Genomic DNA, 17,039 nt, shown 5'->3' on the forward strand with positions numbered 1-17,039 from the left:
GTAGTTAGATACCAATGATCTCAAGACGTTTGTTTTTAATCAAACCTCTGATGACTCAGGTCCATGCCTAGGACTGCTGGGACCCTTTTTCCATTAGCACCTTGTCTCTTTCTTCCACAAACTGCTTTGTCAAAGCAATCTGCTCTTCTAGCAGGCGAATATTCTCCTTTTTCTGATTTTGACGCTCAAGATCTCTGAGGACTCCACTGTGCAGTCTCTGAAAGCACAAGGGACAAGGTTTATCACAGCCTGTTGGAAGCTGAATGCAATTAACCCCCACCCAGGTTCTAGTCCCTCCTGCAGCGCTGCCCACCACGCTGCCTTGCAAGTCCTCTGCCACTGCCTGCAGCCACAGCCACTTCACATGGTTTCAGTCTAAAACCTGATATTGATAAGCTAACAGTACTACACCTAAAAACACTTTATTTGTACTCACTTCAGATGGGTGGGCTTACTAAAGGGTAAAGCTATCCAGCAAATAAATGCTATGCACCTGTAATTCCCGTGCCGTGCAGGATGGACATCATCTGTAAAACCCTGTTACCTCTGCCCTAAAGCTCTACCAAATCGAACTAATCTCCCCCAAACTTCTCCTCTGCTTCGAGAGAAGTTGGTGGCAAATTGGAAATTATTTTACGAAAAACTGGCACGTGTCTTCATCTGCTTCCTTCTGTTCATGTCTTAAAAAAAATTCTTTGTAAACTCTTGCTGCAAGGCTGACAGAAGTCCCACAGCCCACTTATGCTGAACTCTTTCAAGAGCAAGGCACTTCATTAGAAAAATATCCCCTTTACCTAAAATATTCATTATAAACAAAATGTGCAACACAGACCAGCAGTTTTCAAACTGGTGTGTAAGCCCCTTCATGGGTGTAAAAAGCCCTAAGAAAATACCAGCTGCTCTTTGCTTTCCCCGTGCACTTTTCTCTCTCTCTGTGATCTTTTTCATTCTGATAATTACGCAAAACATTTAACCTTTATCTCTCACCAGGGGAGTGCAAAATAAGTGAAACCAAAACTGGTGACATGGATTGGGGTGGGGAAAAGGTGGGGAGGGTACAGCTGGGAACCAGCTGCTCTGCTCCAGATGTGCGCATCAGCGGGGCAGGTGAGGAGCAGAGGGGTGACGAGATCAGGCACAGGATGGAGGAGATGGCAAGGCTGACGCCAGCTCTGGAAGGAAATGGGAACCACGTGAAGGGTTTAGTCGGTTGTGCACGTGACACGCAGCTGAGATACGGTTCCCCAGCAACTTCAACCGACCAGAGCCAGTGCTGCTGCCATCCTTCCAGCCCCATGCGCCCCGCACTGCTCGTCCCACCCCAGGGTCTGACAGCTCAGCCAGCAGGAAACAACTTTCTCTTTTTTTTTTCCTTCGCCAAGGGAGTCATGCTCTGCTGATTTAACTCCCCGAGCCTGCTAACCACAGGCAGGTGCCAGGGCAAAGGAGATGCCCAGTCCACTTAGGTGGTTTGTCTTGAACTCTTCAGGCAGAGTTTTAGTTATTCAGACACTTACTGGATTTCAAAGCAATAGTCATAGACAGAAATATTTAAATGAGTAAAAACATGAAATGTTTGTTGAGAGCCAACCCTGGCTCTCATCTAAATGAAGCTGTGCGATTGCAGTTGTGTTTTAGCCCAACTAAAGATGAGCGTATTCAGCTGAAGTTAAGGTTAGTTAAAGTATTATCTACCTGCCTAATTTACCACTCCCGCTCAGCTCACACTCAGGAATGAGAAAGTTGCACAGGTACCAAGGCTAGCCACTAGATATTGGAGATATGAATAAATTATTTAGCCTAATGGCAAAAAAAAGAGAGATGAATAATTTATTTGACCTGTTTGAATGATGCCAAAATGCACCTGCAAATAATTTATTTGAAAGCTGACCCTGAAGTCATTTTAGAAGATGTTTGTGATTATTATTTGACAAGTTCTCACAGGGTTTTATTCTTCATCTAGAATGCCAGTAACTGCACATTTCAAAAGCCGTTATTTCTCCTGTCAAGATTAAAATAGGGAGGTTTTGTTTAAGAAATATTTTGTCTTGTTCAGAAAATGCAGAGACCCATATGTCAGCCAATAATCAAAACTCTCTGGAATTTAGTCTAATAAAAGCAGTTCCTTCCCATCAGCTTCCATCAACAGAATTAAGGTTACAAATTAGTAGTCACTAATGACAAAGCTCATAAACTTATTATTTCATTACTATTAGTTAATAACAGTAAAGAAAATCTATGGGGAGATACAGTGTAATTCAACAATTAAATCAAGAATCTAATTCTTTTTCCCCCACAAGACACAGCTGTTCTGCAATCTTTCAGACAGTGAAAGCATTTACTTCGAAAACGCAGTTTGCAAGAGACACCTTTATAACTCAGGTATCATAACTGATGCGTGTCATGAGAAGATCAACTTTTTCATAGCTCTTTGATACTCATCTTCCTCTACCCTCAGAAGTTAGGTCTGCTTGTCTTCCACATCAGTTTCGATAAATGTGCACAAGCCCTAATCACTTTGCACCTGGCATATCAATTCATAAAAGTTAAAAGTTTATTAATCCGCATAAAGATAGACCTGAATTAATCCCTACACCGCAACTGCAGAATGTCCACATTACTTATTTCCACTACCTTATTTAAATAACTGGGTCCCTTAAACCTGAAGCCATGGTTCCCTGATTTGAAGATGAAGAATTATAAAGAGAAAATCTCCGATTTCAGCTATAAAAGATTAGCCTTCAGCCTTAGCGCTTCTGAATAGCAATTTAAAATTAAGTTAAACTGATTGCTAGAAAAAAAGAATTGAGCATTTTGGCTTCACTTCTGCAGCAGCAGCACCTCGAGCAATGCCAGCATCCATGCAAACATCCACAGATTAGCATCAAATTCAGCTTCTGGGGAGATCACGTCTAATTCTAGAGGCCTGGTCTGCGAACCCATCCCCATACGTAGGGGTCAGGCACCTTTGAAGTTGGGAGGTCCCTATGCAGAGCTCACAGGCGGTGCCCACGCCTGGGTGTTGGGAAGGAGAGCAAAGAGTGGACACTGGACGTCTCTCCCAAAGGGTTTCGTCGTTGAGCAGTGGGACCCTTTGACCCCTCCATCTCTAGGACACTCAGCGAAACTGCCTACCTGCCGGCAGCCTGACAGAAGTGACACGGATGCTCTCCACAGCAGTGGCTGCTTCCCGCTGTGGAAAAGTAAGTTAAAACAGACCCGCGGGGAGAAAGCTGCCCACCGTTGTCTCCTTTGGGAAACCTTAGGATCTCCCCAGGGAGAAGCTTGCAGCCACGACCTCAGGTGTAAAAACCAAAGCGATTTAACGATGTTTTACAACCCAAACAATAGCTACGGCACAGAGCCGCAGGAACAGGCACAGGGCAGCAAGTCCCTGTTTTCCTCCTTCTATCATTAGAAATACGTGACGCAACCCGAAGGCAGTAACCACACCAACTCACTGGCTGATCCACCACTCCTCCTGCCAGAGGCACGCTTCGCGCAGCGGTAGAATGCACACCGTAAACTTGCAGCCCTGCCCTTAATTCACCCGGGTTTCGCACACGAGCTGCAATGAGGACGGTCTCCGCATACCAGGGGACGGCTGCCCTGCTCAGCGCTCAGACTGGATCCCGACCAGAGACTCAGTGTTGAGTTTCGCGTTCCTTGGCCGGCCCATTGCCTGAGGCGTCGCTTGCTTCCCCACACAGCAGATCCCGCTCTGACGGTGGCATTACTCATTTAACCACAGAGCGGTTTACGCCCGCTACCCCCGTAGCATACGAACATTTTGTAAACATTAATTTATTTGCACAGTCTCTCTGAGAGAGATCAGCCAAAGATTAAGGTCAAAAACATCCATTCTGTTTAGGTGTCTCTGTGAAACACCCAAGAGCGTTTTTTTTCCACGCGTCTGTCCCCGTGCGCACGTGCTCAGAGTACAGCTCCCGTTTCTTTCAGCCGTAGTTTCGGAGCACTTCGCACCTATTCCTGCCAGACCTTCGGCAGCTCGAGGCAGGCGCGCTGAATGAGCCGGCAGCCGCCTGCAAAAAACCTGAGCGTCAGTGACCCACCCCGCATCCACGGCAGCGCTGGCAGATGCAGAGCTGTCACCCGTCGCCGCTCCCCGAGCCCAGCCTTCCTCTTCTCGCTGCTGCCTGGGCCATTCGGGCCATTCTCCAACTCCCGCAGCAAACTGACCCGCCTCCCTCCTCCCCCAGCCTCATCCTCTGGGATCCACCATCCCCAGCACGGACACAGACAAAATCCCGTGAGGAGAAATGAAGTAACCTGGCCACGACCGACCGCGCCCGTGAAGCCCCCGCAGCTGGCAGCTGAGCTGGGGCACGGGCTGGCAGCTTCCCACTGCTTCGAACCTCTCACAACAGCCACCTCAGGCCAGCGCTTTTTTTGTGCACGTGCACGTGTGTTTGCTGGATTTTTCCTAAATAAGGGGGGGAAACCAGCCGTGTGCCCTCGCGCCGGCACCTGACCCGGCGCTGCCGGCCGCGGGGCCCCCTCGCTCGCACGCTGGGCGCCGCCAGGCATCACCCGGTTCTGGTCAGCGCGGCGCAGAACGCTTCCCCGGTCCCTCACCGCACCGCGCTGCGTGGTTTAATGGGCGCGGGCACGGGACGGGGCGGGGGAGAGGGGGGGGCGGGGGGGTGAGGGCAGAGCGGGCCGAGGCCGAGCCCGGGAGAGGTGCGGGAGGCGCAGCGCACCGCTGGGAAAGCGCGGCTGCGGCCTCAGGCCTCCGGTCCCGGGCGCCCGCGGCCCACAGCGCCGGGCAGGGCCTGGGGGGCGGCGGAGGCCTCTCCTCGGGCGGGGCCCGGCGGGGCGCAGGGGGCCGAGACCCGCGGGGAGGCTGCGAGGGGCGGGGCTCTGGCGTGAGACCGCGGGCCCGGGCCTACAGGTGAGGGGCGGGGCTCCGGGGGAAGGGCGCGGCCCCAGGCGGATACCTCGGGTCAGGCCTGCAGGTGAGGGGGCGGGGCTCGAGGCGCCAGAGGCGGGGCCTCGGGAGAAGGGGCGTGGCCCGGCCTGGCGGTGGGCGCGGGGGCCGCCGTAGGGGCGGGGCGAGGCCCCGCTCGACCCCCCCACGCCCCCGCCCTCCCCCCCCCCCGCAGCGGGCCACTCACCTCGCGCTCCCGCCGCTGCTGGATGTGCACGGCCGCCACGGTGGCGGCGGAGAGCAGCGCGGAGACGGCCAGCACCGCCCGGGACCTCCTCGACATCGCCGCCGCCGGCGGGGCGGGGCGGGCGGCGCGTGTCGGAACCGCCTGCTCGCCGCGGGGGGAAGGGCCGGGCGGGAGCGGAGTGGCGGGGGGGCGAGAGAGGAGGCGCGCCCCGCCTCCAGCCGAGCGCCGAGCGCGTCGAGCCAGGCCAGAGCAACCGACCGCTGATGCGGGGCGGGCCCGAGCCGCGCCCCGGGAGAGGGGACGGCGGCGGCGGTGGGCGGCGAAGCGGCGGTCCCGGGCCGCCTGCCCCGCACGTGGCGCGGCCCCCGGGGCTCCCCGACGTTCCTGGCCGGGCGTCCTAGCGCGTTCCGGGCCCTGCGACGGCGGGCGGGGAGGCGGCGGCCTCGTGCCGGGCGCCAGAGGGCCTGAGGCGCGGCTCCTCGGGCGGGAACGGCGTCGTCTGCCCCGGCCCTGGGCGGAGGTCGAGCTGCTGAGCCCTCCGGGGGTCCCTGGCACGGGGACGAGCCCCGCGGGGCGCCGGGAGCGGCCTCATGGGGCGCGCGCCCGCGTTCCCAGCGCGGTTCTGGCCCCAAAGAGCAGACCTCAGGAGGTTCCTGCTGAGTCCAGGGAAGATTCTTGCCTGTGCCGCGCGAAGGCCTCCGGTGCCGCGCCTCCCTTGCCCAGACAACCCAGACGGCGCAGGGCAAGCGGCTGGAGGGAGCAGCTCTGCTGTGGTTTGGTTCCTTCTCGTTGCTCGGTGCGTGGCCTTGGGCTGCGTGTTTGGCAGTTCCTGGCGCTCTGAATTCAGCACTGTTCCTCTCCACGGGGGCTTTTCCCTGGCACCTCCTCGCTGGAGTATCTGCGTGCTTCGCAGGCGGAGAAGGAAATCGTGTTCTCGGTGTTCCCGTGTGAGGGCAACAGATGGCCATCGTGAATGACTTTGATCCGCCGTGTTCAGATGTGGTTCAGGCTTCGGATGGAGGACTTCAGCCTTTCAGGGCACTTTCACCCCGTAAAGCAGGGTTCCTCCTGGCTACTGTGGAGCAGGCAGAAGCTCAGGGAACTTGTCAGCAGTCGCTGTCTGCTGCGTTACCACCCAGATGAGCACCTGCAGAAGTGTGACTCTTGCGAACGCAAGGGTGTCTAGTGGGGAGGTGGGACGTGCCATAAGGTCTGTAAAACTCTGAAGGAGGTCAGGGAACAGTTGTTCACCATTTCCCAAAGTCCAGGGGTAACCAGTGGGGGTGCGGGTAGCGAGCTTAAACCGAGCAAAAAGGAGCTCGCACCGTGTGTGAGGGAGTTGTGGAAGTCGTTGCCCCCGGTGCTGCCGAAGCTGAACTTACCTGCAGATGCAGAAAGGAGCTGGACAAATTCCTGGAGCGCCCTTGGTGTCTGGATGCTGCTTTTGGCTCTTTTAAACCACAAATGAGCAGGGAGGTGGGAGGTTTATTGTGGATGGTGTAGGCTTATTCCTGACTCCTTCCTGTACTTTTTTTCTCCAAGCATCTGCTGCAGCTCACTGCCAGGCAGGATGGTGGGGCACAAGGAGCTGCAGCCTCAGCAGGCAGAACAGTCCCTGTCTCGAAACCAGGCTTGGATGTTTCCAGGTAGAGCTTAGGAGACTTCCAGAGCAATTGCTGCGAGGGGATGGCAGGGTCGCGTACCCAGCCCCGTCCGGAGCAGGAGAGGAAAACCGAACATGTGAGGCCGATCCCTCCTCGTTATAATCTTTTTCATCTGTCTGCTGAATGAATGTGATTAAAATGAAAGGCAAAATTAGTGGGAATGATAATATTTCAATTGAGTCTAATAGTTTTGCTCACATCGGTATGTTTACTGTTATTAAGACTTACGCATAAGTGCTTGTAACGCGTCCAAGGCCACTGGAGTGCCAAGAACAGGGTCGAGCCAGGAGCACGGCAAATGTGAGCCGGTGCAGCGCCCTTGGCACCACGGAAGGGCGCAGCTCACCCCGGCTGGAAGCCCAGCGCATCTACCCGAGCCTGGCATTCATCACCTGAGGGGCTAAAACCCCGGGTGGGGAACGGTCAGGCTGTGCTTTCACAGCCTGAGTTTCTTCTGTGGTAGTTCCAGGTGTTCCCACTCTCTTCCCTTCCCTCCCAAGAGCAGGGGCTGGCTGAAGTGCTCGCCTTCCCTGCCGTGGCTCTGCTCTTCTCCTGCTTTGGGTGGTTGCCCTATTTGTGTGCTCGGGGCGAGCTCGTTCAGACAGGCAACTTTCTGGAAAGCCCAGGCATGGACCCGTGCCTGGCTCCGTGTCTAGCCCAGTGCAGCAGCAGCAACGTGGAAAAGCCCATTTTCCTTTTTCTGAGACACTTTTTCCAGCCGGGTTGGGTAAGCCTGGCCGGAGGCACGCTGCGGAGGCAGAGGAGTAGGGGTGATGGAGGAGGGAAGCAGGAGCGCCCAGCGGTGATACTGCTGGGAAAAGCCCTTCTAGCTGAGGGCTGGCAGGCGAACAAGAGAGAAGGAGATTTCAGAGTTCATCCCCAACAAACACAACCTTGACTGCCTCAGGCCCATTGCAGAGACGTCTCATGGAGCCGATGGGGTGCGTGAAACTGACAAAGCGGTGGGAGTTCCTTGCAAGGAGATGAGCTGTGCTGCTGAGTCTCTCGGAGAGTGAGGCAGAAGATGAGCTTGTGCTGAGGGAAACATGGCTCAGGAGGACCTCTTTCTTTGCTGGCTCTACTGGTTGCTCGCCACACGAGGTTTCCGCAAGCAAATGCCGTGGCTGCTAGTATCACAGAAGCACAGAATGGTGGGGGTTGGAAGGGACCTCTGTGGATCATCTGGTCCAACCCCTCTGCCAAAGCAGCATCACCTAGAGCAGGCTGCACAGGGCTGCATCCAGACAGAGTTTGAATATCTCCAGGAAATGAGACTCCACAACCCCTCTGGGCAGCCTCTTCCACTGCTCCATCACCCTCAGAGTGAAGAAGTTCTTCCTCATGTTCAGACGGAACTTCCTGTGCCTCAGTTTGTGCCCATTGCCCCTTGTCCTGTCGCTGGGCACCATTGGAGAGAGTCTGGCCCCGTCCTCTTGATACCCACCCTAAAGATATTTATAGGCATTTGTAAGATCCCCTCTCAGCCTTCTCTTCTTCAGGCTGAACAAGCCCAGCTCCTTCAGCCTTTCCTCGTAGGAGAGATGTTCCAGTCCCCTCACCATCCTCGTAGCCCTCCGCTGGACTCTCTCCAGTAGCTCTTCATCTTTCTTGAACTGGGGAGCCGAGAACTGGACTCTACACTCCTGATGGGGCCTCACCAGGGCAGAGCAGAGCAGGAGGATAACTAATAGTCAATTCCTGGTGTGTTGTGCCCCTGCCTTTCTTTGGTGCCCTCTTTCCTGTGCCTTGGTTCCTCCTTTGCTGGCCTGGGCGTAGCGGCGCATGTCGTCTCGTGGAGACGGGGTTGAGCAGCTGTCAGGGAAGGGCTGACTCATGTGAGGGAGACTGTGAAAAGCTGAAGGCCGTTTTTCCCCTGGGCAAACAGCTCAGATCTCTATGGTGATCTTGGGTAACATGTTTGAAGCCAATGCTTAGGGGGCATTTTTATCCTGGTTTCTGAAGAAACTGAAGCGTGTGCAACCTCTGTGCCTCATCCATCCCCTCCCTCCCCTCCGTGCTCTTACACCAGCATTTGCCAGCTTCCTGGGTAAGGCTGTGTTGCAGGTCCTGTCTCAGTAAGAATTCCGTGTGTATTTGCCCATGCCAGCCATTTTGACAGACGTGGAGGAGTTCTGGCTCGGCTTTGTGTAATGGCTCAACCCTGTATCAGCCACCAGAGAACCCACAAAACGGGGCGCTCCGTCACGGCTTGCCTTAGCGCGTCACCAGTAGCACTAAAGCCTAAGGAAAACCCTGCGAAATGGCGGGGGCTGGAGATGAAGTTTGAACTGAGCCCGTGCCCAGGGTTCACGGCCTGAACCACAGCCCCCGTCCCGCTGCGTTCCCCCCGTGTAACGGGAGGAACCCATCTCTCTTACCAAGCTGCAAACAAACAAACAAATAATACACACACACACACACAAAAAAAATGCCCCAAGTGTGTTTTTGCAAAGCTTTCAGGTTTCTTTTCCAGGGGTTTTGGTGAGCTAGCTGCCCATCCCTCTTTGCGGATTCAGCTTCTCCTCCCCGGTGGGCAGCAAGCAGGCGCGGGCGGGCGCGTGGGTGCTTGCGTGAGGGAGCTTGCACCCACCCAGCACGCTCCGCCGGGACACTGCGGCTCAGTGACCTCCCTCAGAAAGAAGACCAAAAAAAAGCCCGAACCCAACCTAAACCGAGTTCCTGTCTGCTCCGTGAATACGCTGGCGGAGGTCGGTGGTGCTGCTGTTAGGAATTCACCCAGCGGTCCCGGGATGGGCACGGAGCTGGGCACACGAAGAGCCCACCGAGGAGGGCTGTGAGCCGTGCCTGCCGTTGTCACCATTGATTTTCTTCCTATGGCAGCGCTAGTAAAAGCAGCAATAATATCATTGCCGTGTTGTAGGCACTTTCTTCTCACCCTGACGCCTTTTCCACTTTGAGAAACATCCCTATCCCCCCCTGGCAGCTGCAGACCTGGTTGTGGGAGCGTAGGCACTGTCCAGGCGCGGCCGCCCCGGCCAAGCCGTCAACGTTGCTGTTGGGTTTGCTGGGGGGGTGGTCGCGTTGCTGGTGTTCAAAACCTTGAAAAATGCGGTTAAAAATGGAGGTGTGTTAAGGTTTTTGTGTCCCTCCTCTGCGATTGGAGAGGTAGGGTCACTGGGGGCTTCTCTGTGTGCAGCAACTCAAATTAATTTAAATTAATGGAATTATTATTTTGACCAGATCAGCCTCCTCTCCAGGCAGGTGGAGGTATACCTGACCTGGGCTAGTTTTATTTTCTGATGGGCGTGAATGGAGTGAGAGCCACCCCAGCTCATCCCCTCAGCATCTGGACGGGGTCTTCGTGAGCCTCTGCCCCGCTCTCGCCAGCAATTGGGATGAATTTTGTTGCTCCTCCATTGCGGGCAAGCCCTGGGGCCCTTCCCAGGGAGCTGGAGGGAAGCAAGTCTGATCCTCCTCAGTTTTTAATGATGGGAAAAAAGAGAAAGCGGGGCAGGGTGGGGGGGAAACCCTGCTTTTACTCGCTTGCAAGCAAGGGAGCAAGGAAGCTTTCCTTCCTTTCGCGGGGCAGTCTGCAGAACAGTTACCTTGGATTTTAATTTCCCCGTGCGCTTCCTCCTTCCAGCGGGGAGGGCAGAAATCCGGGGCAGCCGCGACGCGAGCCCTGCCGGGTTTATAGCCGGCGATGTGTGGTTACACGTTAGCCAGCCAGCCCTGGGTAAATAAACTAAGGTGTGGGCTCGGCCGCTCGCCCCGTTGCGGCCCCGTTCTGCCCCGGCCGGAGGGTGCGAAGGGGCCCTCCGTGGCCCCAGCCACCCCGGTATCCTTCCCCAGCATCCCCAGGACTGGGGGGGGGAGTGGGGAGAGCGGTCTGGGTGCTGCCTGCCCCCCGGCACCTCGCCCCGCTTCTCCCACGGTGCGGCTGGTCTGTGGGGTGCCCGGCCCGGGGAGCTGCACCCCGTCTTCCTCCCCCGCTCGCTCCCCCGGAGCGGGGACGGGCGGCTGAAATGCAGGCGGGGGCCAAAGTCTGCCGGCGCCGCGGCGAGGGGAGGACGCGGACCCGGAGCTTTATAATTATATTGGCGCCAATCGCACAGACCCTTGCCCGCGGACGGCGGGGGTGGGGGGGGCAGGTATTGTGGCAGTGCTGTCAGGAGTCGAGGCCAGAGACGCTTGCGGGTGTGGGGCTGGGTTTTGCTGTTTTCTTTTTTTTCCCCTGGCAAACATCGTAAAAGGCACCGAGAGATAAAAAACCGTTGTGCAAAAAGAAAAAATACAAAGAGTCAGCGGAGTAATTCTGCGAGAAGTTGCCCCACAGCTCGCGCGGCAGACGTAGCCGTGCTTCAGCAGCGGGGCCGCTACAAGGCGGGCAGGTGCGGGGACCCTGGCCCCCGAAGCGGGGTGAGCCCTGCTGCCCCCCAGCTCCCACCCTGCCAGGACCCCCAGCAGCCGTGCGGGGAGCAGGGGAGGAGGGCGAGCGGGGCGCCAGGGCTGGGCCTCAGCTGGGCGGGTGGGTAGGGGGCAGGGGCACCCGTGGGTGCAGCAGCCGGCACTGAGCTGCCCCCCGGCTGGCAGCGGCCCCGCTCTGAGCTCCGGGGGCCGTTTGGCAGGCGGCGGGTGCGCAGCCTGACGCCCGGCTGGTCCCGGGCGTGTCGGGGCACACGCTCTGCCGCGGCGCGGGCGGGATGGGCAGGGGCTCCCGCCAGCGGCAGCCAGCCCCCTCCCTGCACCCACGGCACGAGGACGGGGAGCGGGAAGGGTCCGTCCCTCACGTGGCACCATCCAGACGGGGACCCAGACTTCCTGACCCATCCGCTGCGCCGGCTTGGAGCAGACTTGTGCTCAGGCTGGCATCCGCAGCGCCGAGGGCCGGGGCTGTCCTGTGGTCCTGCTGGTTGGAGAGGAGCCCGGACGGAGCTCATCTTCACTTTCTGCTGCTTGCAGAACCCCCCAGGGAGCTGCGCTGCAAAGGTGCTTCGCCAGGGGTGGCAGCGGTGGCGTGGTCCCCCAGCACCCAACCTGAGACAGTTATTCCTTCCTCCAGCTCATCACCATCCCTCTATGCCCTGATCCATCACGCTCTTCATCTTCCCATTCCCCCCCAAAAGAGAGGGGTGGCGGGGACCGCACGCACTGGGAGGTTTTCAAAGTGGTAGAGAAGAGCACAAGCACCCTGCGCACACAACGGGGTCATCTGGCAGGAATGAGGAAGCCTGGGGGGCACGGAGGTCCCATTTCTCCTTGGGGAGGGGACAGGGGATTTTCTGCCACCGAGGTCTGAGCTGGGAGGGGGATGGCAGAGCTGGCAGGGCTTGCGGGAGGGGGGAGCGCAGCCCCCTGCCGTCCCCCGGCCGGTGCAGCAGCTCGTCGGCCGGTGCCAGCTGCGGGAAGCCGGGATGTTAACGTTGCTTCGAAAGCGCTCTCGTTGTTTTTAGGAATGTGGGAAGGGGCTGGCTGGGTCGGACCCCAGCTGTGGCCCATCCAGCTTTTCTCCACCAGCACCACCAGTGCCAGCCTTCTCGAGGAGAGCTTTCCCAAGCGAGCCAGGCGACTGCTGGCTCCCGAACCCTGGATAAAAGGCGGTGGTCCCAGTCAGCTAACGGGACAGTCTGGCCTTGCCCAGCAGCCGGGCTCTGCGCTCCTCGCTTGAACCCTCAGACTCTGCAAGCACAGGCAGTGCATCCCAACAGCAGCGCATCCCAATGGCAGCGCATCCCGATGGTGGTGCATCCAGCACATCCCAGCAGCAGCGCGTCCTGGTGCGTTGCACATCCCAACGCGCAGCGCATCCCAACAGAGGGGGAAAATGTGTCCTTTCGGGGGCGATGCCCCCCATTTGCCGGGGTCACCCTGCTGAAGCAGGCACTGGCTGGGCAGTGAAATGGGACCGTGGAGACGTGGCGGTGCTATGAGTGCAGCATGGTGCAGGGAGGGAAAACGTCTTGAGGATCGAGCCGGGGCGTGGCGTTTCGGCAGACCGCCCGCGGTAGCCTTTCCCCTGCGGCCAAGCTGTAGCTGGGGCCCTTCAGGAGACGGAATCGGGCTCAGACCGGGAAGCTGCTCATCTTCGCGGGTACCAACACTAACTCTGGATGGACCCACCGGGCCGAAGCTTTCCGTGACCTCCTGCCAGAAAGAACCCCAAATCCAAACCACCGGTTGAAAAGGACGAGTGGCTGCCGCCCCATTTCTGCGCTGCTCGCGCAGCTGTTGGGTTCGGTGCATGGAGAGGTGTCTGCTGTGACAACATCAAAGAAACCCCAGGGATTGAGGACCACTGCCACCACCAGCAACTGGTTGCTGGAGGAGCTGGAGGGGCTCTGGCTTGCATGGATTTGGCTGTTGGAGGTTAGAGCCCGTGTGGGTTTGCTGGTGTCTAACAAGGGTTGTGCGTGTGATGTGTTACTAAGCACAGAAGGAAGATGAAGAGGGAGTAGCGTTCTGTCCTCTGTTTAGCTGCTGATTTGCAGAAAACTCCTGGGATTTCACTGTCTTTGCAACCTCTGCTGCTGTATCGGGCTTGGTAGGAACACATCAGAGAGGTTCCTGGGGAGGCAGCGCTTGGCAGACGGTGGGATCGCAGGGAACCAAGCAACGAATAAAAGTTAGGCAGTGCAGGCAAAGCTGGGGAGGGGGCTTCACTGGAGACAGATGCTCACGAGGTTGGGTTTCTACGGCGGAATCTGCAAGCTCAGGGCTCTGCTGCCCACCTTGTGAGCGCGGACACCTGCGCTCACTGTGTCCTCCCAGAGGGCTGCTAGAGCGTATAGGGGGGATATGGGGGGCGCGGGTCCTCTGCCAGCCTCTTCCCCCAAGCCACAGGGCCACGGGTGCCGCCGAGGAGGATCCTGGGGGATGCGCTGGGGTCCAGCACCCGGCGTGGGCTCCCGTGGGGGCGGCTGGGTGCCACGTCCGTGGGGCAGCAGGACTCGGAGGCTCGTCGGGGAGCGGCCAGGCGGCCTGGAGTGATGCCGGCCGCCCCGAGGGAGCGGAGCCGCAGCGAGTGGGCGGCTGGAGAGACAGCGCCGAGCCGGCGGAGGGGAGCGGGGAGGCAGTGGAGGTATCGGTGGAGAAAGACAAGGAGACGCTGGGAGTGGCAGGGGCCGTGGGAGGCAGGGAGACGGGAGGCCGGTGAGTCAGCTTGGTGGGGTGCTTTGAAACCCAGCTGGGAAGCACAGGCAGGGCAGGTTCTGCCACAGCCTGGGGAGCCATATTCCCCTGGCTGGCACCTTCTCCATCCCTCCTTCCCTGCTCAGCCAAGGAAAGCAGATTGCCCTCCAAACCAGGGCAGCTTGTGGAGCTGCTGCCCTCTCCTCCCGAGATAACCCTGGCATGGAGCCACCCTGTCTCCATCCGCAGCGGTGAGGTGGTTCCTCATCTAGCCAGGAGAGCTGCCAAAACCCGGCTTGGAAGCAGAGCTTTCTGGTGGTCGGGCTTGGCTTGGCGGGGGGCTGTTGCGCAGGCGTGAGCGGGGCAGTGGCTTTGCTCCGGCAGCCCGTGCCGCCCCCAGCAATGCTCACATCACCCGAACGCTGGCACCGGCTGTGCCACGCTTTGGGTAGGAACCTGCCCTCGGAGGCAACGGCAACCCCTCCGGCAGCGCGCGGTGCGTGCGTGCAGACGGCTGCCGAAACCCGGCTGAGTCACCCCTGGTGCCGCAGGTGTGCGGTGGGGCGCGGGGCCGGGTGGAGGGGAGCATCCCCCGGGAGCACGTCGGCTCCTCGCAGGCAGGCACGGAGCTGGGAGACCAAGGGCAGGCGTCCGGGGGGGAGGAAGGTTGGGGCTGGAAGCAATGTGTGCCCTGAGTGAGGGGTTTTTTTAAAGAAGGGGGGAACCTTTCGTCTGTGCTCCGCTGAGGGCTTTCAAGCTGTGGTCCTCAGAGGTCTCTGCAATCCTTCTGGGGAGACCCTACGGTGCGCTGAACCTCCACCAGATAGTCCAGGGAGGCAGCAGGTTGGGAAAGGCTGGAGAGGAGCCACCCTCCCTTGTTCCCAGCTTGCACTGGCTGCAGTGGGAGCATCTTCCTTCTGCAAACCCTCTCCCTGTAACGTGGCCGGGATGTGAGCCCAGGGCTCCCGGTGGCCTTGTGGCACCCATTCCTGGGTGCCGGCAGGGGCTCCGTGCTCACAGTCCCACCTCAACGTGGAGCTTTTCATGGAAGGGGTGTCATGCTGGGATGCCCCTCGCAGAAGGCTGGGCAGTGTTTTGACACCCAGCCTCTTCCCCGACTCTCCCAAAACGCCTCTGGGAGTAGCGTGGGGCTTTGCCAGCCCAGGGTTGTCAGCTGGGTGTTAGGGTGACTTGCAGCAGCCCAGATGCCCCAGCCTTGGTGTTTCAGGTGCACCGCAGACTGCAGAAGATGAAGGTTCATCTTCCCAAGGATGTGAAGCTGTGGCCTCTCTTGCATGGTCAGCGAGGTCAGGTGAATGCCCCCATCTGAGCTTTGCTGGGAGCCAGAGACCACAGGCTGTGCTGTTGAGTAGCTGGGCTTCTGTACCAGCCGGGGTCTCACCTCCATCCAACCCAGTCTGGCTCAAAATTGTCAGAAATCACCAGAAAAGGGGTGCCGGGTGACTGCGCACTTGGCCTCGTGGGCAGAGCAGCCCCGTGCAGCCCGTGGAGTTGTCCCTGCCGGTGTCCCTGCCGGTGTCCCTCCGTTTCCATGCAGGAGGGATGGTGGCTGGGGGCAAGATCCCACCGGGGGCTGAGTGTGAAGTTCCCTTTGCTGAGCTCCGTGCTGCAGGCCCAGCTCAAAGAGATTGCCACGGCGCTGCCAAAGGACTGTGCCTTTCGGCGGTGTTGGGCTCTGCCTGGCTGTGTGATCCAAGGCTTGGATCCACCACGCGGGCACACGCCTGCTTCTGCAGCCGCACGGTGCTGATCAGGGTGAAATGTAGCCCAGGCAAGAAGAAGAAGAAGGGGCCACTGGGCAGCTAGAATGTTCCCTGGACGCAGATAAAATTGACTCTCCATCCCTGAGCACGTGCCTTTGCCTACACGTCCTTTACCGAGCGTCTCCCCCTCTGCTCTGCTCTTCTCAAGCCCAGCTCCTTCCCTCGCTCCCCACGCCCAGGTCCTCGTCCCCCAGCACGCTTTCCCCGCTCACTTGCAGGTGCTGTGTCAACCGGGGCGGTGAGGGGACGAGCCCCCCCACGCCCCTGGCAGCGGCCGCCGATCTGCCCCCCTGCGGGGGCTGCCTGGGGAGGGAGGTGGGGTGCGATTGCGATTGCGGCAGCGACGGTTCGTTGTTTGATCCCGTCCCTCCCTCCTCACTCCCGAATGATCCGAGTCAAATGAAACACGTTTTAGTAGTCAAATCTGTAAGGGTGGGTCCCACTGTGCTCTGACCCTACGGGGGATTTTGTACATTTAATTTGATTTACACCCATAGTGTTAATTTAACCTACTGGGTTTTCTCCCACACCCAGCTAACGCTGAAAATTAGAGAAGATCCTGCAGAAAGGTTTGTGTGCCATTATCTCGTTAGCGTTGTTGTTTACTGAGTAATTACAGCTGCTCGGGCTGTACGTGCAACATTGCTGCAGCGGGCGTATGGAGGACGCCGGCCGCCCGGCGAGGTGTCCGTGGGCTGCCTCGCTGGAGACCATGGCTCCCCATGACAGCGCTGGTGGGGCCGTGCTGCGACCATGCTCCCCGGGCTCCTCTGTGTTAAAAAATACCAAGGACTGATCTTTTTAGGGAAGGCAGCGTCATTTTCTTCTGAGCTCCGGCCAAGTGACACCAAGGCTTGGTGGCAGTCTGTATTTCCACCCTCTAGCTCAAGGGGAGGGCAGCCCACCGCCGCCGAGGTGCTCTGCTTCATCTAGGTGCTGCTTCTCCACCCGTCTCTTGCCTGGAGGCTGCAAGACCTTCCCTCCACCCTGCACCTCCAGCGGCGCTGGGCACACCGCAGCCCTGGCCACTCGTGTCAGGGCGCCAGAGCTGATCATCATAATAGTAACGACGATAATTTAGTTCCCGATTCAGCCGTGCCTGTGAGTGCACGTCGAAAGTGAAGTGTGCGCTCCAGGACCTCGCTCAATGGGAACCTCAAAGCGGGACTTGAAGAAGCCAAGAAGACGTTAAAGCAGTCGCAGCTGGCTCTCGGTTCAGGAGTGCTGTGATTAATGTCGTTTGCTACCTCTTTGGGATTAAAAGGCAAGGAGTGGTTAAAATAAAAAAAACCTCAAGTTGAAAGCATTGCAAAAAATCAATTAAAACCCATGTAGCTGCGTTCTGACCTGGAGCAAAATCTCAGACA

General features: G+C 58.3%; 1 protein-coding gene across 1 annotated transcript; it reads right to left on the minus strand.

The window, feature by feature from the left end:
- Positions 1 to 62: 62 nt before the first annotated feature.
- PET117 (PET117 cytochrome c oxidase chaperone) lies at positions 63 to 5,307 on the minus strand. Its single transcript, XM_075413222.1, has 2 exons — positions 5,136 to 5,307; positions 63 to 217 (listed from the first exon to the last, which is right to left on the minus strand). The coding sequence occupies exons 1-2, from the start codon at positions 5,229 to 5,231 to the stop codon at positions 68 to 70; spliced, it is 246 nt and encodes an 81-aa protein (XP_075269337.1). The 5' UTR covers positions 5,232 to 5,307; the 3' UTR covers positions 63 to 67.
- Positions 5,308 to 17,039: the final 11,732 nt, after the last annotated feature.

This window comes from Opisthocomus hoazin, chromosome 2 (assembly GCF_030867145.1).
Source record: "Opisthocomus hoazin isolate bOpiHoa1 chromosome 2, bOpiHoa1.hap1, whole genome shotgun sequence".
Lineage (NCBI taxonomy): Eukaryota > Metazoa > Chordata > Aves > Opisthocomiformes > Opisthocomidae > Opisthocomus > Opisthocomus hoazin.